Raw genomic sequence first — 25,439 nt, 5'->3', positions numbered from 1 at the left:
AGAGAGATACGCTTATCAGGCTTTCAAGTTTGAAAATATGAAAAGTTGTGTTTTCTGTTGATTTCAGACTGAACTTAGTCTAAAACATATCAACTTTCTCTTGTTCTGCAACAGTGATTGAAGCATAAACTTGGACAACTGTTACTAAACTGTTATCTGCAGTTTATTTGATAATGTCTATGATATATCCTTCATTTCAATACATGATGCCCCAATATGAATGTACAGTTGATGCATTAAATATTTGTATGCACTGAACATTCCTGGAATATTCTTATGTTCAGTGTTTCCATTATAATTTTTTCATTGCCGTTTCAAATTTTATTTTCCTGCATGGAAACATTAGCAACTATATATTCCAAAACCTTTAATCTAGCTATGTCATAAATATCATGAGTACTTGAAAAGATCATTCAACTCAAAAGTTCGTCAACTCAACATGCTACTCAGTTGAATGCCCTCTGATCTGAGGGCCCATTATCCGGTACTGTTTCATCAATCAGTATTTTATTGCCTGTCCATGTGATTTTCTTGGTAAAATCAAGGAGTGCTTTACCACTGCTTTTTGCACAATATTTTCTTTCTTTTTCTTATCTCATGTTTTTAATTATTTGGGCTTACTTTTTTCTTTTCTTTTCCTTTTTGTACTTTGCATAAAAAGCATTGCTTACTCCAAAAACGAACTGCATGATCAGTTGTATGTAATTCAGGAAGTTGGATAGTTGGTTTATTGATTTTTAGTAGAATGGAGTCTCACAGTATGTTTTCTACAGTGAAACTAAGTATTTCTTGATTGCTGTACATAATTTTGCTAGTTATTAATTTATTTTTGCTGCCCTATTTAACATAATTGCCATAGGAAAATTGACCATGTAATATTAAATAAAACATCTTTTTGATGTATCAGTTTTTTAAAAAATAGTTTCTTATGCAGGTGTACAAAACCATGTTCACTGACATAGCAAAGAAGGAAATGGAGATAGGTTAAGATTTAAAATACAAATATATAGAAAGTTAAGAGTTCTTGACAACAGGGCTGCCTCCAGAGAGGAAAGTGGTCCATTCAAAATGACCATGGACACCATCTTGAATTTTTTGAAATACCTGTGAATGCCCATTATCAAGATCTGTGGTGATAAGGAGAGAAGATGTTGGATTTAAATAGAAAAAAAAATAGGAATTGTTTATATGTAGGTGGAGTTTCACAAGCTAGAAGGAAAAATGAAAAACAAATATATAAAACAAATATATATATATATCTAACTTATAACAACACATTTTGTTAGATGCCTATCTTATAATGTTAAGTACTGCATAAATATAAGCAAGAATCTAGCCGTCCACATATTTTTAAATCAGATCTGTGCCCAACCACAGTTCTTTAGGCCAATGTTCAAATATAGTTCAGTTATATCTGTTAGTCCATAGATTACACAATATCAAAAGAAAGCTCCTATCTAGACATAGCAATAGTGCAATGACTTTGAGCAGACTTTGAGCAGATGCATTTCTACTGTTTTTCACATGCTGACAATTCTAAATCCGGATGTACTAATATAATAGTTTGGATTTTCTTTATAAGAGGGGGTTGTTTTTTGTTTTGCAAAATGGATTCTGTTCTAGTGAAAGCTGCAGTTCTTTGAACCAGCTCTGATTATGATGGAATTCTCCAACCATAATTCAGATAATCGTTGTCGAATTTAACTGGGCCATTCCCTTGGTGACCTCTTGTTTATAAAGCCCTTTAATCAATTATTATGAAACACTTAAATGACATATCAGACACAAGTGAAATATAACTGAAATGAGGTTCTAATGCTGTTTGACATCTCCTACTAAAACTGTTTTCAGGATATTTCTTTTAAAACATCTATAAATGAAAAGAAAGTATTAATAATTTAGAATTTCTTGTGAGGAAGCCTGTGCAGGCACACACAAACACCGGCACACATACATATATTTTATATATAATTTTTCATCGGTTTCAATTTTTAGAACTGTAGCACACCCTAGTGGTAAACAGAACATTTAGATTTTTCAAATGCTGAAAGAATCCTCTGGTATATATATATATATTTGAAGTTGAAAAGGATACGCATATAAAACCTAGAATTACATATCTCAGAATGACATATTTAATTATACATAAAAACATATTAAAGCTAATATAGATGACTTTCAGTATTCAAGAATGTGCTCTGGAAAAAGTTAATGGAAACTAACATAATGTTTCTATTTGATTATGAAATGGTAAGTAAAGAGTTTAGTTCTTTGAATGAATTCACATATCATCTAAACCAGTGTTCATCAGAGTGGCAATATGGTACTAATTTGAAAGAGAGTAAAAAGAAAAAAACCCCTAAAAATATACAAATTACCCTTCCTTCTCTGACCAGACCAAAGTGTTGCAATTATGATTATCCAATTCCATTTCTAAAACATTTTTGTTGGCTAGTGATTTTTTAAACCTAATCAATAGTTTTATAATTCAAAATAATATTACATTAAAAAAGGACTAAGCAATGATTGGCTTGAGTAATTGTGGGGTTTTACCTGGATTTGTACTATGTTAGACTGTGCATGGTCACATTATAGTGTTTGCAAAGTTACAAAAAATATGCCTCCATTTGAATTCTACACCAGAATTTATTTACTTTTTTTGTCTTTTAATGACCCCGTAATCCCTTACATCAGAGTGGAGTCGGAGCAACTGAATGGAGCTGAGAGTTTACTAGCCGGATGCTCTTCCTGTCACCAATGCAGAGTTCACAGCAGATAATTACTCATTGTGCAATTCTACACCAGAATGTGTCTATAAATTACATAAACCTCATTTAAAATTCCAGAATTTGGTGAAAATAATTTGAAAGTAAATACTGATTGTTTCTTCTTATATTGTGAGTTTGAGCAGCTATGTAAAAAAAAAAAAACTTTCACATTATATGCTTTGTTTGAAAGATTTGTTGTTCTTGGAGCCAGAAGAGCCTGCAGCAAGTTAATAATTCAGTAAATTAATGAAAAAAACATAATGACATCACAATACAGGTTCCACCCCTTGTATTATTATGTATTCAAGATACATATTATCAAGATATCAATATCAATATCAAGATACATATTTCGTCATTTGCTTTCCTTTTGCTGTCCCATGGAATAGAGACTGATATTAGACCAAAGTATATGACACAAATTGAATTAAACTAAAGGTCTGTTTGATGACCAGCCAAAGATGTTTTTGGCATTTTCAAATACTGAATTAACAAGACCAGCTTTCTCTCATTGCTTTTCTCCAGAAACTCCCCAGTTGGGTGGATGTGTTAGTCTCATGAAGGAAAGTATATTGTGACATTTTAAAGATAACAAATATATATTGTCCTAATGCATAAACATACATGAATACCCCTCACTGCGGAGAGAAAAGAAAAACAGTAGCAAAAACCTGTTCTGGAGAACTGGTAGTGGAAATTTTGAGTACTTCAGAGAACTGGTAAATACCACCTCTGACTCGTCCCGCCCCCATCTATTCTCTGCATCCCGAGTCCCAGCTGATCGGAAGAAAATAGGGATTTTGCAGTAACCTTCCCCTGGAGTGAGGTGGGAATGGAGATTTTACAGTATCCTTCCCCTGGAGTGGGGTGGGAATGGATATTTTGCAATATCCTTCTCCTGCCACCCCCACCAAGCCATGCCCACCAAGCCATGCCATGCCATGCCACATCCACCGAGCCATGTCCACAGAACCGGTAGTAAAAACTTTTGAAACCCACCACTGAAAGTAATATATCTTTTGTTGTATAAATATGGAATAACTTTACATTACTTAAAAACTGTGCTAGACAAATTTTATTTTTGTAAGAAAATATGGAAATACCTACACACCTGTATATACGTTACATACTACCATATCCACTGGGTAGTGAAACAATAAATGACATTTTTATTTCACTCAACCACACAATTCTTAAGCTGGTAATCAACATTTATCCTGTTTCAGTAAATAGGCAGTGTGCTATTTATTCATGGCCGCCAGGCTTATAGGATGAAACTATGGAGAATGCTCCTCAATATTGGACCAATGTTTCCTTGGAGCACATTGTGGGCAGACTCCAAAAAATGCTCACTGAGCACCTGAGCATTTGTGCTCATTCGCTGAACATTTAAAAAGTCAGTTGAATGACAGATTAGTGCTTTAAAGTTAGTTTTTGTATATGACTTATTTATATTTTATTGTTGATTGCTGGAATTTCTGTGCGCGTAGCCCCTGGACCTCTGACTGCATAATGTAATTTGTATCCTTCTATATCAGCTAAACAAACCAACTCAAGCCAACACCGTATAAAGGAAAGAGAGATAATAGTTGATTATGTCATGAATGTATGAGTAGAAATCTAGGCAGCTTAATAATAATGACAATAAAATGTCTCCAGTTTTCCCAAGTGACAGTTATAGAGTTCATAGAGAGTCTTACAAAACAGACATATTTCTGGAATAGAGACAAAAGGCTATCATCTATTAAGCAGGCTTGAAACACGCAGGCTTGAATGACAGCCTGGCAACTCATCAAAATAAATCCTATACTTTTTTCCCCAGAATAAATTCATAGTTTAATGCATGACTAGAGCCAACATCAGGGAAGGGAGCTGTCATGAATCCAAGAAAAATTATGCTAGACAACACAAACTTTGATTTTAAAGTCAAGATGCTCTTTCTAGAGAGTATTTATAGAAATTGGGGTATTCTGTTCTCTTCTATAAACTAAAGTTCTCTAATAGAACAATGCCAATGTTTCATACCGCCCAGCCAGCAAACTATTACTCTGTTTCCCCGAAAATAAGACATCCCCTGATAATAAGTCCAATCGGGCTTTTGAGTGCATGCGCTAAAATAACTCCCCCAGAAAATAAACCCTCCCCAAAAATATTTAAATATAGAGCTGGATATCAGATAAGACGGCAAGAGGAGCCCCATCTTGCTCCACGTGCCCCAAAATAATAAGAACTCCCTGAAAATAAGGCCAAGCGCTTATTTCAGGGTCCAAAAAAATATATGACAGGGTCTTATTTTTGGGAAAACACAGTATGTGATAACGCAGTATCCACTGCTAAGATGATTAGGTCTGTCAAAGCGGCTGTGCCTCTGGAACAAGGCTTTGTGCCTTGTCAATGTATAGCAATAATACAATTTCTCTTTGCAAAACTATCAAGTGTACCTCCAGCAAGCAGAAGCCTCTTCCAGCTTCTTGCACATGATGAAAAAGTCTCCAGAAGCAATATAAAAGGAAGGCAAGGTTGAAAGACTTTTTTTTTTTTGAAGCAGGGTGTATGTAATTTTTGGAAGCAACTTCAAAGGAGTCCTTTGTGTCTTTACTTTATATCTTTGCACAACTTTAATTTTTGTTATGAAAAGGGCCTAGGGAAAGTACAAAAATAATAAAAGCAAAGGAGTATTTAACTCTTCCCCATCCATTAGTTATCTTCTTCCATAAATAATTGTATGTTTTTTAATGTCTGTATGTATTTCATTAGACTTGAATATATCTCATATGGCTCATTAAGCCTAATGAGCAGCAGAAAATATTTTCTGGGCAAAAAAGCCCACTTACATTCAAATATAGATTCTCTCTGGTTTAAGTAGCCCTTGGTTTTATATATCCAAAGTATCTTTCTAACCTTTCCCAGGTTTCATACAATTTGAACTGTTGTCATATTGAGATCCTCAATCATCCAGGTTATGGTTGTCCCAAAGGTGCTTTTCAAAAGGAAACTGGGCTTTCTTGGGTTTTTTTCCCTTGATAACATTTCACTACTCATCCAAGAAGCTTCTTCAGTTCTGATTGAATGGTGGAGAATAGAAGAATTTATATTCTTTGCAGTAATCTGGTCTTTAGCACTCTGAAGGTTTTGTCATTAGTTCTCTGAGAGACATGGAGGCCACTTGGGGATTTATCTGTATTCTCAGAGTCAACTGAATCAGAATGCAAATTGGTATGGAACCTTCCTGGGACTGCTGAAAGGACTCTATGGTAGACAGGGGATAAGTGGTATTGTATCCCTCCCCGTCTGTTGACAGGGGGCTATTCAATTGTAACACAGATGGCCTCTTTGAACCCACTTTCAAACCAATAATCCTCTCTATCCAGAATGTGGACTTTGCTGTCTTCAAAAAACGATGTTTGCCTTTCAAATGCTGATGGACTGTTGAATCTTGTCCTGATGGGTTTGTTCTCCTATGTTATGCGTGACCAGATGACTGCAGATGACTGCAAAGAATATAAATCCTTCTACTCCCCACCATTCAGTCAGAACTGAAGAAGCTTCTTGGAAAAGCCCATTTGAGAGCCCAACTTTGGACTGAGTTGCAATTTATAAAATAAACTACCAGTTGGCTTCCTTTGGTCTTTTGATTTATTTATGACCAATTTCCCTTCTATTACCTTCCCATCCTACCCACAATATCTCACAATATTATTACTTAATACCAATATTAATAAACAGTTGCAAAAAGTAATTAAGGGGCCACAGAACAACTGAGATTAAAAGAGTAAGAGAAAACACAGAACAATTTTGATGGAGATTAAAAACAAGTTTTGGAAGTAGGTTAAAAGGACCATTGATCAAAATTAATGGAATTAAGATTAAAAGTGATGACATGATTTGGGATAAAATTGAAATGAGGAGAGAGCTGCATGGAAATGATTGGGATATAACAAGTTAAATTGAAATGACTGCTGTAAACTAGAAGTGTACATAAAATGAAAAATGAGATTTGTTTCTCCATTCAGGGAAAACTTTACCTCTTGGGAGTTCTATTATGCTATTTCAGATCAGTTGTGCTTTGAGAAAAACAAATGCTGAAATGATTGGATTTTTCTGCATTTTGTAACAAATAAAACCTCCAAACAATTTCAGATGTTTCAGCTATGCAGAAGAGAAAGCGGTTAAGAGCATACTGGACTCTATAGAAGTGAATGGCTACCAAAATCAATTTGAATAATAAAATCTACCAAATAAACAAATATGACATGTGGAGGTATTTTGGATGGGCAGAAATATTTGGGAGGTGCTGATTTAAAAAGTAAGAGTGAAGGAATCTGTGTCTTTTTTTTTTTTAATCTCACTGAAACCAACACTCATTCCACTCAAAGCTGAAACAAAACAAAAATAGGATTATGGCTGTGGAGGTTGCATCAAGGAGAGACAGACAATTGATACTTAGAACCAATCACTATCTCTTGCAACAGCAGCACCAGTTCACTAATGAGTTTTCCAAGGATCAATTTCCAATCAATATTTCTCCAACAGAAGTTAGATATCAAAAGCCTTTGTCTGTGGAGCATGCTTCTTAAATGTCTGATGTTTCACTCAGAAACTTCAACAGATCACACATAACAGGTCCCTGCTCTATGGGCTCAGACAAATTCAAAGAATAACAACAAAATACAACTTTCCAGCACAGCTCCAATCAGATTGGAAAATTTCCAAATAGTTGATTTGAAAAATCCACAAAGCCTGCTAAAGTTGCTAGTAAAGGAATGTTAGAATATTTTGTCTGTTTATGTAGTGATTTGTGTGACTTGTTTAATGTGTGTATAAAGACCACCTATTTATCTAATTACTGGAAAAATCCATTACTGTTCACCTATAGTATACTAATGAAAAGTCAACTAAATTAAACAGGAATTAATTAGTTCAACACACAATACTGATCAAAAGCAATAATGTGCAAAATTTGGGAAGCACAGTGAAGCATGGAAAATTCAGAATAGAATTTTGCTCTTTAGCAGGTTATTGGAAAATGAATATAACAAAGGTTATTGTTTATTTTTAAATTAAGATATGGAAAAGTAAATAGGCTTGAATTATAAAATATTAGTGCTGAAAGCTGATTGCTAATATAAGACTAATTTAAGTAGAGTATGTCTAAGTATAAAGATATGCATCATGTTTAATATATAAATAGATATATATTTAAGAAATGCTTGTGATGTTACAGATGTGTTGGCTAAGGATTAGAGTATATATATTTTGTATATTTTTGTATATAGCAGATACTCATTTGTTGATTAAGAACACAAATATCTACAGAAAACAATAACTGTATGATGCTGAAAAGATTTACTAAAATTTACTAAACAAGTTGTATATAAATGGTGGGGGAAGAGGAAGTAAGTGAATTTATGTACTTTGGTAGAAGATAATTTCAAGAATTACAAATGGCATACAAGGATAGCATAGTTATTTCTTGGGACTAATTAACACATTTCTCCTCTTTTTATATGGAAGTGAGTTTGGAATGTCAGGAAAAAGCAAAAGCTGGATGTAATTAAAAAAGATAACTTAAGTATAACAGTATACTTATGTATAACAAGCAAGAAAAGCCAGAATCAGGAATGAAGGAATGACTGAACACAAAGGGCACAGTCTACAAAAGAACTACATTTGGCTAGCTTGGTCATATAGACAGCATTCATGAAGACTGAATCACAAAACCAATTTACTGCATGATGGAAGAGGAAATAGGGAACAGGGAAAAAGAAAGACTGGGAAATTTGGGGGGGCATGTAACTGATGGGATTCCTGAAGAGACAAGGCCAGGTAAAGCAGGCAAAGTTAGAAAGAGATGGAGAAAAGTACTTAGAACAGGGGTCCCCAAACTTGGCAGCTTTAAGACCTGTGGACTTCAACTCCCAGAATTCTCCAGCTAGCATAGCTGGCTGGAGAATTCTGGGAGTTGAAGTCCACAAGTCTTAAAGCTACCAAGTTTGAAGACTTTTGACTTAGAATATGTCACATCCTAAACAATATTCATTCATTGCGGGCTGATTAAAACTGTGAAGGTACATAGGATTGCATCAATCCCAAAGGAAAACACTATTATAATAATACTTATAATAATACTTATAATAATTGTTGGAAGAAACTTCCTTCTAGGTTCTGCTCCAAGTGGGGAAACAGACACTGGAAACATGGAGACTGCTTGGAAAGATGGTTTAATGGTGGATAGGATCACATGGTTTGAGTTCCTGAACAGAAAAGGGGCAGATACAGTAAATCCTCGGGTTTTTATGCTCTCTCTGGCTCTGCATTTCTTGGGGCCCCAAGAGTATCCTGATTGGTTGTCAGACTCCCAGGGGGTGGGGGCCTTGCTAGCTGATGGTCACATGTGCTTCCCAGGTCACATGTGGTGAGTTTCTGCTGCTATTGTGTAGAGGGCTAATCCTATCTTTGGCAATTCCTACTATGGCTCTGCCTGAAGGAGGTAGATCTTTGTTATGTAGAATAGACTGGCCCAGGCCTTAATGGCCCATTGACAAAGGGTGGGGGGCAGGAAGGTGGGAGCTGCTTTGTCTGTAAAATAGGCTTCTCAAATTTCTCATCCAGGGAAATATAATATTCTGCCTTTTTCATATTTCCTAAAATATTTCACTCTTCCAGGAAAGGGGTGGGTGCTAACTTCCTACATAATAATTATAATAATATAATAGTTAATAGTTTTTTTTTAAAAAAAGGGTAAAGCTCTTGCATTACCGGACCAAGCAGTAACTAAGAACTATTGTTATAGGTGGAAATCAACTTTCAGGAAAGTCTCCCCTTTGACTCCAATTCTACTAACCATCCACGGAACCACGTTGTCTAAGGGACTCCAAGGGAGGCCACGTGACCGCCACGTGACCCACGAGCCTCATCCAATGACACCCTGGCTGCGGTCGGGAGGAGGGTTGTTTATGCCAAGAAGCCGGAAGTGCTGCTGCGCGCTGTCTTCTTCGGCGCCGGTCGTGGGTGGGGAGGGGAGGGGGCGGGAGCAGCCCCGCGTTAGTTTCCGTGCGGGGAGAGGAGAGGGAGGGAAGGGAAGGGCGCCTTGCTTTTGTTCGCGCGGGGCAGCTGCGGGGCAAGAAGGCGGCGGCGAGCGGCGGATGGCGGCGGAAGGGCGGGGTTGGAGGCAGCCTGCGGCGATGCACCTGCGTGGCCCTCCTGGCCAGTTCTTAACCCGGCGGCCGGTCTCCACAGCACCGAGGTGGCGTTGAGGGCAGGCAGCTTCCCTCTTCTTTTCCCCCCCACCCCGCCTCCGGGTCTGAGCAAGCATCACCATGCCCTGCACCTGCGGGAACTGGCGGCGCTGGATCCGGCCGCTGGTGGCCACGGTGTACCTGGTGGGGTTGCTGGTGGCCGTGCCGCTCTGCGTCTGGGAGCTGCAGAAACTGGAGGTGCGTGGGAAGAAGAGGACGCCAGGTCGGGGGAAGGGACCCTCTGCTTCCCCCCCATCCCACCCCACTCCGGTCCGTCCCCCCCACCCCGGTCCCCCCCACACACTTCTGCGCCGGGAGATGAGTCAGCTCTGCCTCTGCGAGGGGAGAAACGACGGCCGGCCTTTCCCTGTTGCCTCTGCAACGGCTGGTCTTCTCTTCCGGGACTTTTGACGGGGAAGGGGAGCTCCCTCCTCCCGGCCGTACCCGCCTCTCCATCCCCATCCCAGTCACTTCCCGAAGTGCGCAATACGGTAGTGACGGGAGCTTGTCCCCTCCTCTGGCGTCTTCCAGGCTTGATAGGGTAAAGCATCACCTGGAATTACGACCACCCTCTTTTATTATTTATTTTATTTTATTTTATTAGATTTATATACCGCCCTACTCCCGAAGGACTCAGGGCGGTGAACAGCCAAGAGATAAAACGCACAGATTACAAAATTTAAAAACAGTATAAAAACCTAATTAAATAATTTTGGCCCGGAACAGATTAAAACACCCCTAAAGTTTTGGACAAATTTAAAATCTACAATTAACAGTAACAGAGTTGGAAGGGGCCTTGGAGGTCATATAATCCAACCCCCTGCTCACGCAGGGGAGACCTGTACTAGAGATTCGAACTGCCAAACCTTTCTAATCGACAAGCTCAGTGTCTTAGCCACTGAGCCAGCTGTTCAGGCTAATATTGCAGCCATCTGAAGGGATCAGGGATCTGGGAGAAAGTTTTTCCGCAGGGGAAAGGGATGTTTTAAATACTGGGTTTCCTGATGTCACTGTTGGGGAACTTGTTTGGGAATATTTACATGACAGACAAGTTGGGGCAAGACATCAAATGCACTTCTCTAGTTACTGTCATGTTCACAGGGACATTCAAACAATCCTAAAAAACTTTTGCAAGCTCCACTTGCACCCGTATCCAGTCTGACAGATCCTAACTCTTGAAACATTCAGGAGCCAAAAGTGCGGTGATGTTTGTTTAGGGTTAACCAGACCTGGGAGGCAAAAATCCTGACGGCACAGATAGCATCAAAGTGTCTTGGCTATGCTTTAGCCATTGTCTTGATATGGTATATGGTTTAGAAAGCTGAAAGCTGCACATTTCTTAGTAACAGTGATGCTACTGTTCAGTAATAGATTGGACATTGTCATGTTTAATTATGGCTAGAAAGACTTTTATCTAAAACTTAAACCTTCGTTAAAGTAGACTGTAGTTTTGCAACAAGGCTGAAATGCTTTGAGTGCATGACAAAAGTTACATTTCTCATTTTTAAGACTTGGAATTTGGGGGTAAACTGTTAAGGCATAAGCCATCCATCATAGTGGACCGATTCTGTATCAAGCCGGTTTTGCTGAACATAATTTTCTAGAAACGGGACAATTCTTTACATAGTTTCTTTGGAGCTATTGGGAAAACTGATGAAGTCTTTTAAAAAAAACAGAGAAAGCTAAAGTTCTTCCAAAGCAAAAATGTAATTTTTCATATCTTTACATTACTAAGAAGTAGGGAAAAAACATAAAACACTTCTCTAGTAACTTGTCATGTTCGCAGGTATATTGTGTTTCATGTATTGTTCATATTTTATCTTGAGAATTCAGAACATCCAACCACAAGCTTGCATCTCTCACCATTAACCATGGTGATTAGTCTCTTAAGAATTCAAAAAAATCTGGGTAACTACATATTACCAGTCCCAACTGGTAATAGGCACTACCTGATAATTATCTTTCGCAGATTAAAAATATTTAGGTATATGAAAGACAACTTTCCCTGCAGCTATTCATCCTTGCTTATTTAGGTTGAGTAGCAGTTGATTCATTAATAAAATCAAAACATATCTGTCTGCACCCATACACATTAATAACTGCCTAATCCACCACACATTTCTGTCTTTTCTGCTTGGTGTTTATTCCTATTTATGCTATGGGAAACAAATACCTGGAAATACATTTCATATCTATGGATGGCTTATAACTTTCAGAGTTTGTATTGATACAGAATGCTTTACTACCATCCTGAACTGAAGTAATTAATTTATTCATAATCTAGATCTTTTCTTGAATGCTTCTTTAATGATCTTTTGTTTTTTTAGATTTGTCATAAAGTTGTGCATGAAGAAACTTGCTAACTCTGCTTTATGTAATTGGAATTGTTTATATAATATAAGGAATTCTTCAATGTAAAATTAAAGCCAGAGAACACTTTAAAACATTTACTATAATGCTATATCATATTACCCATTTGCTTGCATATACTTTTTCTTTTTCAAGCTTTACTGGCAATCAGAGGCAATATATATTGTGCATACTGTATAATGTATGCTGTATATAGTAGGCCTACTAAATGATGTACTGCTAGAAATATTAATGTAGAAGCAGAGAAATGTGCAATGCTGTGAATTACATTATGGGCGACTTACATCTTAATGGAAAATAGTTATTGTAGATATTTGGATGTAATTGTAAATATTGCAGTTTTTATATTTATGTATATTTAAATCTATTTTAATCACAATTTGCAAAGAAATGAAATTTGTAATGCATATTTTGTCTATTAAAACTCTCTATTTCAGACAGTTACTTGTACTGATAAGATTGCAGCCTGCTTTATCAATGTAGGACCATTGTTTTTTAATCTATCAATGTTCCTATGCTGTCCTTTTAATGCATGTGTATGTCTGTTTTTTAAAGGTTGGAGTTCATACTAAAGCATGGTTTATTGCCGGTATCTTTTTATTGATGACAATACCAATATCTCTTTGGGGGATATTACAACATTTAGTTCATTATACTCAACCAGAATTACAGAAACCAATAATAAGGTAAGTTCCTGCAAGTGTGATAGCTGGTTATGCTTTCATAGCAATCCAGACACTTTAAATTAAAGTCTCATAATATGCAAACATGTTTTTATTGTTACAGAATTCTATGGATGGTGCCAATTTACAGTTTAGACAGTGTAAGTGCTTTACTTTTCTATCAGGTTGCACTGTTATTTTCTGTAATAATAGCAACTTTTCATGTTCTGATATTTTTATGTTTTATAAAATAAATACTAAATTTTTACAAAAATTTTACTTTTTGTAAAAATGTAACAGACGTATGAATATAGTCAGTTATTTTAAGGTCATCTGAAGAAAGCTGAAGGAAATATGAACAAAAAATTGTACATAGATGAATTGCTTCTAAGTATAGAACCGTGATAGTGAACTTATGGCACGCATGCCACAGATGGCACATAGCACCCTCTCTGTGGGCATGCAAGCCGTCGCCCCATTCAGCTCTGCCGCGCATGTGTGCATGCCTCCTGCCAGGCAGCTGGTTGTCGGGTCTTTGGCATGTATGCGCGGAGGACGGGGCACATATGGGGTGGTGCATGAGCATGCGGAGGGAGTGAGGCATGTGCAGGGGGGCACGTGCCGGGGGCTCGTGCATGCATGTGTACCAGGGCGCATGTGCAGGGGTACACGCGCATTACATTTTGGGGATTCGAGCACGTGCGCATTTGTGCGCACCTGCATACACTTTGGCCACTTGGTCTAGAAAAGGTTAGCCATCACTGGTATAGAACGTTAGGGGAACACAAGTTATGCAATGGGGAATAAATGTGCACATCTCAGGATAATGAACTCTTGACCTTTCGTTGCTTATGTTTGATACTATATTTGAAAACTATTTGTAAAGGTTTTTTGTTATTAAATGCTTTTCTACAGTATTGAGATATATTTATGATGGAATTTCAATGTAAAATTATTTTGAGTATTATTGTTTCATTGATTGTTCTTTTCTCTTATTAGTGGATTGCGCTAAAATATCCCAACATTGCAATATATGTGGATACTTGTAGAGAATGCTATGAAGCATATGTGATCTATAACTTCATGGTATTTCTTTCAAATTATCTGATCAACCGGTATCCAAATTTGGTGTTAATCATAGAAGCCAAAGATCAGCAGCGACATCTGCCACCACTGTGTTGCTGTCCACCATGGGCTATGGGAGAGTAAGTGCCTCGTATATTTTTTCTGTTGTTTTCACATTTTGTACTAGAAATTGGCTATAATACTAATATATTAAAATATTTCCCTTCTTTTGAGTTGTTAAGAAACCAGATTTCAAGAAAATATTTTTTTAATAATAATTTTTATTGTTGTTTCTTTTTTAAAAAAACAAAACAAACACAAACATAAATCATATATTTCCATTTTACAACAGTTTCACATCGGTGTTCTTCTAATATTTACATTTTTCCCCTGATGATCTTTACATATATTTATATTTGTGGTCCCCTATCCCTTATCTATATACGTAATCTTTTGTCTATTACACATATTATTGTAACTATGTATTATTTTACATACTCTATCTGCTTAGTGACATTTTTTCCAGTTGTTCTTATTTGTTATTTCTAATCTCTAGCCAGTTATTCCATATTAAATAATATTCTGTTTCCTCCTTTTCTTTTATCTCTTTCGTTTTTCTTATCACTTCTTCCTCTTTTGGTATATTGTTGTTTTTCCAATTTTGTGCATATGTTATTCTGGGTGCCGTTAATTAGGTATTGTATTTCTTTGGTATATTTTCTGGTAAGTATTCCCAATAAGATTCAAGAAAATATTTAAATAACACACTTTATTGTTCTAAATAATTTAGACAAATATTGATTTTTCAGTAATTCATATTCTATTTGCTTTTTCCCAGGACTACTTTAGTAACAGAAATCTTTAAAGACTTTTAGTGCAATCTAGTTCCATTGATTTTGCTATTATAGAGTTAAGTATTATTTCAAGATGCTATGTTACTTATACTTAGATCATAACTGCTTATGCAGACGTTTCTGTCCATTTATTTCAAAAGGCTGTGGGGCAGTTGTCTTCTAATATTGTACAGTAAAGCAAGAGTGAAAAAGCAATATACCCTTTCAATGACAGTTTAACTTGCCTTGAGAAGGAATGGAATAAGCAGAATTTTCTCCCTGTGTTTGCTGTTTAAATATTTTGATGCCATAGCAAGCCATTTTCCAAAGAATCTGGTATCCTTTTAATTGAATACGAAATAACAGATGAAATATTGGCTGTATAGACAATAGCAATTGAGATATTCTTGCTGTACTTTATTTTTAGTAGCCTTTCCAATAAAATTTAGCAACATCTAAAATTCCTGAACACTATCCATACTGGAATTTGTTCTGAATTATTGTGAGCCAGCGGCATTTTTAAAATAAACACTTAAAAATTGCTAATATGCCTATTGGTTATTTGCAAGACCTCTGGAACAATTCTAATATTCCATCTGTAAAGTGTGCTTTAAGATATGATTGCACTTCTGAATCATAAATCAAATGCTTGGAACTTACTACGGTACTATATCAAGAATTATGCATATATTGTGTACAAGAAGCAGCAAAATAGAATACTCTTTAATATTGGAAAGTCAGTGCAGTCAGATTTACAGTCTGGATTGCTATTCTCTTTATTCTCCGTGGTCAAGGTTTAATGATATACTTTAGGAGGTTGCTACATGTAACAAACTATGTTTTTGTTTTAATTTTTTCTTTTGACTTTTCTTTGTGTTGCCCCTTCCTCCTTCTGGCTGTTCTTTTCCCTTCTTTCTCTTTCTTGGAATAGTAAATCAATAAAGTAAAATATGCTGGAGAAAAAAATGTGTCCTTGAATTGAGTGCATTTTTGTGTCCTTTAACTTGCCTTCTATGGTAAAAAAAATTGAAGTGTCTGGAAATTATTTTACATTCTGGGAATTTTTTTCTGCTAGTTTATTTCTGATCTGTCCCCAACTTAGTTTTTCTTGTTTCATGCTAGCTGAGTGAAAAGATACTATCTTACTTTAAGTTAGAGGTTTCTATTATATCTAAATAAGTCTCTATATTGGGTTCCTATTTTTAATAGACCTACTGTAGTCTTCTCGTTTGTTAATGTTTGTTTAACAAAACATGCAATTCTAATGGAAGCTAAAGCCAGTGTACAGTTGATGGGAAGGAGAAGAGCTTAACTATGACAGTGGTTTATAACAATGGTTTATATACTGTATATCTACTTGTGGATTAGTTTATATAGAACCGTATTGTAGTTTGCTGAAATAATTGCCAGGTGAAATAGTTTTGGAACAGATTTGGAACTTACCTTGGCAACATATGCCTTTATAATATCAGTTGTGGAGCCATCACTATGGTTAAAATCAGTCATTAACCATTATGTAGATAACTGTTCACAAACTTTATCCTGATTTAAATTACTTATATGCTTATTAATATATATTTTCTCTACAGATACTTCTGTTATATCATAGCAGGATGCTGACATTCTCCAAGCTAATGTATGATTTTTTCCCCTTGTATTAGGGAAAATAGTGTCTATGGTCTTGTATTTTAAAGCTTTTTTATTCTACCATGGCTAGTGAAATGTTAGCACATACTCATTGTCTTACATGGCATTTACCAATAAATAATTTCCATGCTAGAATATGAGTTTCTCTCCTTTTTGTTAACACGAACTGTCATTAGCTTATTGTGTGAATGAAGCCAGTAATACTCAAAATAGCTAGAGTAGGAAGAGTTCTAAATATATCATAAATGTTTCTTGAAAATAAAAATTTTAGGGAGAAAATGCATCTATGTATTGATGAAGATGGATTATATACTGATGTATAGTCTTTTACATTGTGGGTCTGCAAGAAGGCAAAAATATATTGGAGAAAATATTAGAAAAATAAACTGAGAATATGAGTGACTAGTTAACAAGTGCGTGCTGTTAATTAGAATGGCTAATTATTGGAAGAAGAGTTTTATTTCATGACTTTCTATAAATGGCTGAAAATGTAATAATTGGCTTTTGAAAGGTAACATATTTCTGAGATGGGAAAATATTCTGAACTGATTGTTATTTTAGTGATTGGATCTTGCTAACTTGAATGGAGTTAAACATGAATAAAAATTAAGCAAAGAATACTATCAATGGTATTTTAAGTACAGTCTGATTTTAAAAATAGTGTATAATTTTGATGTTGCTATCTATATATTGATCTCTTTCTTTAGTCCAGTGGTTCTCAATCTCTGGTACATGGAGCCCTTGGGGGGGGGGGGCAGAGGCTTGAAGAAATTCTATTTTAAATCTTAAGTCTTGTGGGGTCAGTGATCATGGTCAGTGGTTACAAAATATATTTAAAGGGGGTCTGTGGTGAAGAACATATTGAGAGCCACTGCTCTAGTCCTTGCCTTCCAATCCTACAGGTTGTTGCCATATTCTAACTAGAATTGTTGCTTACAATGTAATATTGTTGCTTATATTGCTTAATTTCTTAAGTTCTTTCTGTGCTTTTTTTGTAGGGTGTTGTTGTTTAGGTGTAAGCTTGGTGTTTTACAATACACAGTGGTCAGACCATTCACTACTATTATTGCTTTGTAAGTATAAAATAATACAAGAAATGTTTTGGTATTAGAATTTAGTTTTTCTCCTGCTGTACTTGTAACTTAGATCTTAGAGTCGTAAAACCAAGAATTGTTAATGTAATGCAAAGCTATGCAGATAAAATAGATAAGATCCCATCTAATAATAAAACTTACAGTTGCCAAAATTTATGAGATTTTGTGAATAAGATTGGTGAAATAACATAAAAGTTTGACTTATTTTTGGGTCTATCTTGTATCAGTCCAGGATTATATATTTGTTCAAAATTCATTCCCAATTCAGGAATGGGCAATAAAAGAACAGAACCCATAGCCTGTGATGCTAATATTATAAACATGATCATAGAAAAACACTCTAATTAAATCTCTTTTTTTAAAAAATTAAGAAAGTAGTTGGGGGTCCAGTCACTTTTTTACTCTCCCCCAGTAGCAAACTTCCCAAAATTTCTATAGATAAAACTCTATATAGTCATGTTCAGCCACAGGTGTTTTACAAGTTTCCTCTACCATGTTAAAGGACAAGTTATCAGTGTTCTGTTGGTAAGTGGAATAGATTGATCATTGCCTAAAGGATGAGAGAGAAGACATTCTAATTTTTGAATGGTCAGTGTGTTGTTGTTGTTAGTCGCAAAGTCATGTCCAACCCATCACGACCCCATGGACAACATTCTTCCAGGCCTTCATGTCCTCTACCATCCCCCGGAGTCCATTTAAGCTCATGCTTCAGTGACTCCATCCAGCTACCTCATTCTCTGTAGTCCCTTCTTCTTTTGTCCTCAGTCATTCCCAGCATTAGGCTCTTCTACAGTGAGTCCTTCCTTTTCATTAGGTGGCCAAAATATTTGAGTTTCATCTTCAGGATCTGCCCTTCTAAAGAGCAGTCAGGGTTGATCTCCTCTAGGACTGACTGGTCTATTTCTACTTAAAAACATTTTTTGAGAACTGGTTTGGTACAGTGGTTAAGATATTGGGCTCAAAACCAGAAGACCATGAATCTTTTTGGAGGAAAGATAAAAATAAATATGTACAATAATGTTGGTTGCATAAGTGTGCGTACCCTTAAGCTAATATTTTGTTGAAGCACCTTTTGATTTTATTACAGCATTAAGTCTTTTTGGGTAGGAACTTATCAGCATGGCATATTTTACCTTGGGAATCTTTTCCCACTCTTTCATGGCAAAAGCACTTCAAATCTATGAAATTATGAGGGCATCTCCTGTCCGCACCCCTCTGTAGGTCCTCCAGTTTTCAATTGGATTCAGGTGCAGAATCTGACTGGGTCATTCCAAAACTTTGATCTTCTTGTGAAGCCATTCTTTTATTGATTTGGAGCCATGCTTTGGGTCATTGTGTTGAAAGGCGAAATTCCTCTTCATCTTCAGCATTTTAGCAGAGACATTCAGGTTTTGTGCCAAAATTGATTGATAATTGGAATTGCTCATAATTCCCTCCATCTTAACCACAGTCCCAATTCCACTGAAGAAAAGCAGTCCAAAAACATAATGCTGCCATCACCATGCTTCACTGTAGATATGGTCTACTTTTGATCGTAGTGTAGTTTTTGCATCAAACATAACTTTCGGAATTAGACATTTTTATATCCATTGTATTTGCTTTGAGATTTAGGAACAGTTGTTAATTTTTATCCTACATTTGGATCATGTGTATAAGTAAAGATGGGTTCTGCATCTCTTCTTTATATGTGGAACTGCACCATTAACTTTTCTCTCGTTTAACTGTGCGTTTCAATACATTTATTAAGGAATTAAAGTATTTAATATTTGTAGTAAGTAATTCCCAACAAAAATTAATATCAAAGCTTGAAGTTTTCTTATAACTAAAATTTTAATTTAATCTGAAATGTCAGTTTCCTCCATCTTTTCAGTGCATTATCTTTATCAATAAATGCCCAGCATATGACTTTAATAAAGTGATTTGTATAGATGTTTTGTAATCTTTCTTTTAACTATTAAATTGAGTTTGTTGAATTATAATAAATAGTTCTGGTCACTGTACTCTCTATATCTTGTCCTCATTTGTTTAGAATTTATTTATAATAAATGGTAATGAGTCTCCAAGACTAGCTCTATTGCAGCTATACTCCATGCAATAATTCTCTGCAATAATTTGTACTCAATTCTTTTAGAATCTGTGAATTGATTGGTGTTTATGATGAAGGAAATTTTAGTTTCAAAAATGCCTGGACGTACCTGGTATTTATCAACAATATATCCCAGCTTGTAAGTAGTGAAACTTTGATATTCTATTTACAGTAAGATTAAATAATGATTTTGCCTTTTATTTTAAATTCCGATTCTAGATAAGAAAATTACCTGATTTTCTTAACAGATAAATCTAGAAAAAGATCTAGCATGCCATATTTAATTTCATGATATTAAATGTTGGTGGAATTGCATACAAGTGAGGGATTTATAAAAGGAGATCAACAGCAAATATCTGATCATTTTTATTTTATTTTATTTAATAATATTTGATCATTTTTAGTTATATTACTGTTGCGTGTAGAATATCATTTAGTCTTCTCTTGGAGATTGCATACAGTATATATATTTATAGAAGAATTAGATTAATTTATCTAGAATGAATGTTATGATACATGTTTGAAGTTCTCTATTTATTGAATAAGAAATATAAAGTTTTTAAAATAATCATGCAAGAATAAGGTAGCGGTCCTTCTCTTGATATGCCACAGAACATGGATACAATATGTTGGCCTAATAAATTCTGAAATGTTATGATATAAAGAATAAAAACAGTCCAAATGTTGAAATAATCATTGTTATAATAAGCAGATAAGCATTGTTACTCCTCTGTTTTAGTTTGCCATGTATTGCCTTGTGTTATTTTATAAAGTACTGCGGGAAGAACTGAACCCAATCAGACCTGTAGGAAAATTTCTCTGTGTGAAGATGGTGGTTTTTGTTTCCTTCTGGTAAGTCAAATAAGTTGAAATCTTCAAAATCTTAAAATCTTTAACCAAACCAGAATCTTTTTTGTAAAGTCTATTATATAAATTAAATTGTAAGTAGATACCTAACTTATTGGCAGTACAGATAGGGTTAAAAATACTAATACCACTCCATTTTTTGTAAAAGAATGCCAATTTATTGTGAGATAAATTGAAACTGATATAAGTAAATACCATTTATTTATGTCAGTTTCAACTTATCTCACAGTAAATTTCAGTTTCAACCTATATCATTTAAATTTGGAGTTCTTTGAGAAAATGTGGAACAGTATAACACTTTACGATACATCTGTAAGTAATTTTTGCTTAGAAAAATTACGATACTAATTTTGCTTAGAAATGTGTTAGTATCTGAGTTATTTTAAAACACAACATTATTTTTTTCAGTGTGCAGATTTTGATTTCATGCTGAAATTATGTTAATATGCAAGCTCCGCAGTTTTTGGGCAATGTTTAATTAAACTTAATTATTTTCTTTTTTAATTTATTTTGATGAATGCACATTCTCTATATTTGGACCAAATGACTACAAATCCTAGTTTTTTTCTTTTCACTGCTGGTTTATGATTATAGTCTTTCAAACTTTATTATATGCACTCATTTTTCCATTTGAAAATATATTATGTATTGTGTCATGCCATAATTTATTTATATGGGCAATATAATTTTATATGTGATAACCAAGTTATATGATAATTTCATCTTTTTAAAACAGGCAAGCTGCACTTATTGCAATATTGGTGAAAGTTGGTGTTATCTCTGAAAAGCACACATGGGAATGGCAGAGTGTTGAAGCTGTAGCAACTGGCCTGCAGGTAAGTTAAACCAGCTTCTTATTCATCGTCTTTTGTTCCCTTATGCTGCATAAGCTCTCCTACATAACAGAGCTTGGCACAAGGATATAAATTTCTTTGAAATTTGCAGTTACAGCCTGCTATTTCATTGATATGGTGCTTATAGGTGCATCTTCATGATGCAGATATTTTCAATTGTTCAACTCTTTTCTATTAGCATAGATAAGCAGTGTTGTTGTAGTGGTTACATTTTTGGTCTAGAGGTGGGCGAGTTCAGCAGTGGAAACTCTTAATATGACTGGGTCATCACTTTCAGCCCAATCTCCTTTACAGGATTGCTGTTATAAATGAACAGCTAAACTGAAGTCTTTACTGTGCTTCTATTCAGAACCTGGCAGTGACAATGCTCTGTTATCTTAGTTATGGATTAGTAAGAGGCAATACATGAATGTTTTCAGCCTTATTTAGGATTCTAAAGTGTAGGTATCATACAATCTATATATTTTATATTCAGTCCTTTAATAGGATTTAATATCTACACCTATCCCAATAAACCAGAAGTTTCTAAATTTTCTTGGTTCATGGCAGTGTTAAGTGTCTTACTAATTTTTTTCACCCTAACCCTAACCTTAGATAAATCTGTGATCTTTTTTGTGCTGGTAGTAGATATGGTGCCCAGTGTTACTAAAATTTTCCTTCAAAAATTTTAAAATATGCCTCAGCATTCCTGTGAATTTACAGCAGTATCTCAAGATGCTTTAATAATGACAAACCTGGTCATGTAATGTTTCCTATTGGTCAGTAGTTAATATAACATCTGCAGCTGATTGATATTAGTATATGGGAAAGACAATTTTATAAGTATCTGAGTCATAAACCATGCAGCTTTTATGGATTCATGCTAACATCTTAAACTGGGCCTGGCAGATGGTAGACATCTATTGCAGTGCTCTAGAACCAGAATTATTTGTTTCCTTGCATATATTCGTTTAACAGTCAGACTAGTTGTATTCTGCAATGAATAAAACTTCTGGTCTGTGTTCAAGATTATCCCGTGTACAGACTGTAGCATCATGATTTGCAATATTTATTGGGTGTTACATTATTGCCCAAGGGATGGCATACCCAAAATCAAGAACTGATGGCTCTCAGTTCTGAGAGTAGGAACAGGTTTATAGCTCTAAAGAGAGAACTGGACATTGGATTCTCCACTTACTGAGTTCTTTATGAGGTTAGATTTTTGGTTAGAAAGTCCCTTAAGAAACAATAGTGGCAGGATTATGGATGGTCATGACCTCATACAATTGGTAGTCCTTAAAATTGTTTTTTCAACTTATTATAATTGGTGAAAAGCATGCCATTCTAAAAATATTTTACATTATAATGGTCATTAAAGTAGAAATCCTTACAGTTTGAAGTTGTTTAATTATGGAGTGAATAGGAATAAAATTATTTTTTCTTTGCTTAGGATTTTATCATCTGTGTTGAAATGTTCTTTGCTGCAATTGCTCATCATTACAGTTTTACCTACAAGCCTTATGTGCAAGAAGCTGAAGAAGGATCATGCTTTGATTCATTTCTTGCAATGTGGGATATTTCAGATATCAGAGCAGATGTAACAGAACAGGTTCGCAATGTTGGTAAGCAAAAAATGAAAATACAGTATATCTTTAGCAAATAATTATTAAATATAAGTACTTTAGCTGTTCAGTTAATATTTTAAACTTTTATCAGGTTTAATTAACGGCAATGTTTAAAATTTCTTGTCTTTAGGAAGGACGGTATTTGGTCAACCAAGGAAAATGTTTTTTGGTGAGGATCAGGAACAAAATGAACATACAAGTTTGTTGTCAACATCCAGCCAAGACCCAATTTCTGCTGCTGCTTCGGTACCATCATCACCTGTGGGTCATTACCAAGGATTTGGACATACTATGACTCCAACAATGCCTTCTGACCCTATAGCTGCTGATTTGTGTAATTCTGTAGAACATAATGAGGATTTTTCTGTTCAACCAAATAAGCGTATAGATAAAATTTAAAGCTCTGTTCAAATATCTTGAGGGCCTTTCTTAGACATTACTTACTATCTGCTACTCTTACTTTGGAAGTACATTTCTACAGTAGAGTTATTTATTGAAGAAATACTAAAGACAGGTGGTTGGGCTTTACTTTTTACTCTCTCAACTAAAGTGAAATATGCATTTGTTATTTGATGAAGTTAACCATGCATAAAGAACGTAGTTTTAGTGCTATAATATAGTACATAAATATTGAATTTGAATATTGAAAGAAAATAATAGGGAACACATAATGTATACGATTGAAAACAACTCAATCTGGCATAGAATTCTTACAGTAAATGAGAGCACATGTTGAGATTTGAGATGGGGACAGGTTTTAAATAGGATTCAAATTCTAATTTTTCGATTCACCCTTTTAATTAACTTAAATATACCAGAATCTTTACAGAACTAATATTTAAAGACTTTACTAGGTCTAGTGTCTTGAAATTGTTCTTTTTTTTAAAAAAAAGGCATGATCAGCATATACTACTAAAGTAAAGCTAATTTGTTTGGGTTGGCCTTGTAGATTGAATAATTTAACAGTGTTTTCAAGCTTAGCAATTTTAAGATTGTTGACTTCAACTTCCATAATTCAACTGGGGAATTATGGGAATTGAAGTCCACATTTCTTAAAAGTTTCCAAGCTTGGAAAACATTGATCTGAAAATCTTTATTAAGATTGTATTAAGTGTATGTTATACACTACTGAATGAGTTTAAAAACATTCTAGTTAGCACTATCAAGTGAAAGATACTTGTCTAGGCAAAAACAAATAATTATACAGTTGTAAAATACATGGATGTAATAAAACAATATGGGCTTTAAGTTTTCTCATCTTTTTTTAATCATGTTTATACATGTTTTGCATGCTTGCTGTTACACATATAAAAATTTGCACCAAGAATTGTATTTTTGAAATAGCACTTTCAAGAGCTCAATGTTTTAATATTCAAACATGAGGTTTTTCTTAATTGATCTTGAAATAGGTACAGTGAACTCATGCTACAAGTATTTTGCAGTACTACAGTAGTATGTTTGTAATTACTTGGCCTTACTGGACTACATATTTTGTTTAACCTCATTGTGTCCTTAAGTGAAATTGATTAAAGAGGCAAAAAGGGTGTACTTATTGTTTCATACTGTATATAACTAAATAAACTTTTATTTAAAATTTGTGTCGGATTCTTCTAACATTGAGGAAAATAATCCTCTCTTGCCCTGCCAATTAATAAAATAGAAAAACGTTAGCTCTAATGAAGGATCTGAACTTCCGTGATACCAGGCTATAAAATAACCCAATAAATTATTCTTAATAGCGTTTTACATTACTTTACTTATATTACTCTGCTGCCACTTTATAATCTAATATTAATATGTAAGAATATTTGCCCTTAATTTTCAATCCATCTGTTCTGCAATATGGAGATATTGGTATAGGCTATTTTCTGGGTAATATTTCTTAGTATCCTTTTCTCATTGCATTCTACTGTATATTCTGGTTATTTCTTTTGTTTCCCTTGCATTTCTTTTTCCTATCAGGCTGGTTCCTGGTAACTTTAGTTTCTGTTCTGTACTGTTCATTGCATCATTTCAGCTAACTTGTCAGCAAATTCCTAAGCAAGATCCTCTTGCTACTCTGTAAGTCCAAACACAATTATTCCCTTGCCCTTTATGTTTCTTACATAAGAAAAAGGAAGATCTTGCTAGTTAAGCTCTCTATCCAGCTGATTTGATCTTTTATGCATAAACAGAACTTATAAAATATAGCCTGTTTTTAAATGTCCATAATCTAAAAAAAGCTATTTAGGACTTTATACTAAGAAATGATATTTATTGCATTTTTTCCAGCTGGTCTTAGAAAACTTTAAAAGTAACTTGAGGTTCCGGTGGCTGTTATTTTGAATACATCTGCAGATGGTGCTGGCATG

At 34.9% G+C, this 25,439-nt stretch overlaps 1 protein-coding gene across 1 annotated transcript; it reads left to right on the top strand.

Moving 5' to 3' along the window:
- Window positions 1–9,702: 9,702 nt before the first annotated feature.
- Window positions 9,703–24,682, top strand: TMEM184C (transmembrane protein 184C). Its single transcript, XM_034442969.3, has 10 exons — window positions 9,703–10,204; window positions 12,932–13,062; window positions 13,163–13,199; window positions 14,038–14,243; window positions 17,582–17,656; window positions 19,809–19,902; window positions 20,503–20,615; window positions 21,367–21,466; window positions 22,914–23,085; window positions 23,219–24,682. The coding sequence occupies exons 1-10, from the start codon at window positions 10,088–10,090 to the stop codon at window positions 23,485–23,487; spliced, it is 1,314 nt and encodes a 437-aa protein (XP_034298860.2). The 5' UTR covers window positions 9,703–10,087; the 3' UTR covers window positions 23,488–24,682.
- Window positions 24,683–25,439: the final 757 nt, after the last annotated feature.

Source organism: Pantherophis guttatus, chromosome 8 (assembly GCF_059756535.1).
Source record: "Pantherophis guttatus breed Tessera chromosome 8, ASM5975653v1, whole genome shotgun sequence".
Lineage (NCBI taxonomy): Eukaryota > Metazoa > Chordata > Lepidosauria > Squamata > Colubridae > Pantherophis > Pantherophis guttatus.
Note: the sequence above shows the minus strand (reverse complement) of the source record. Positions and strands in the feature narration are given on the sequence as shown.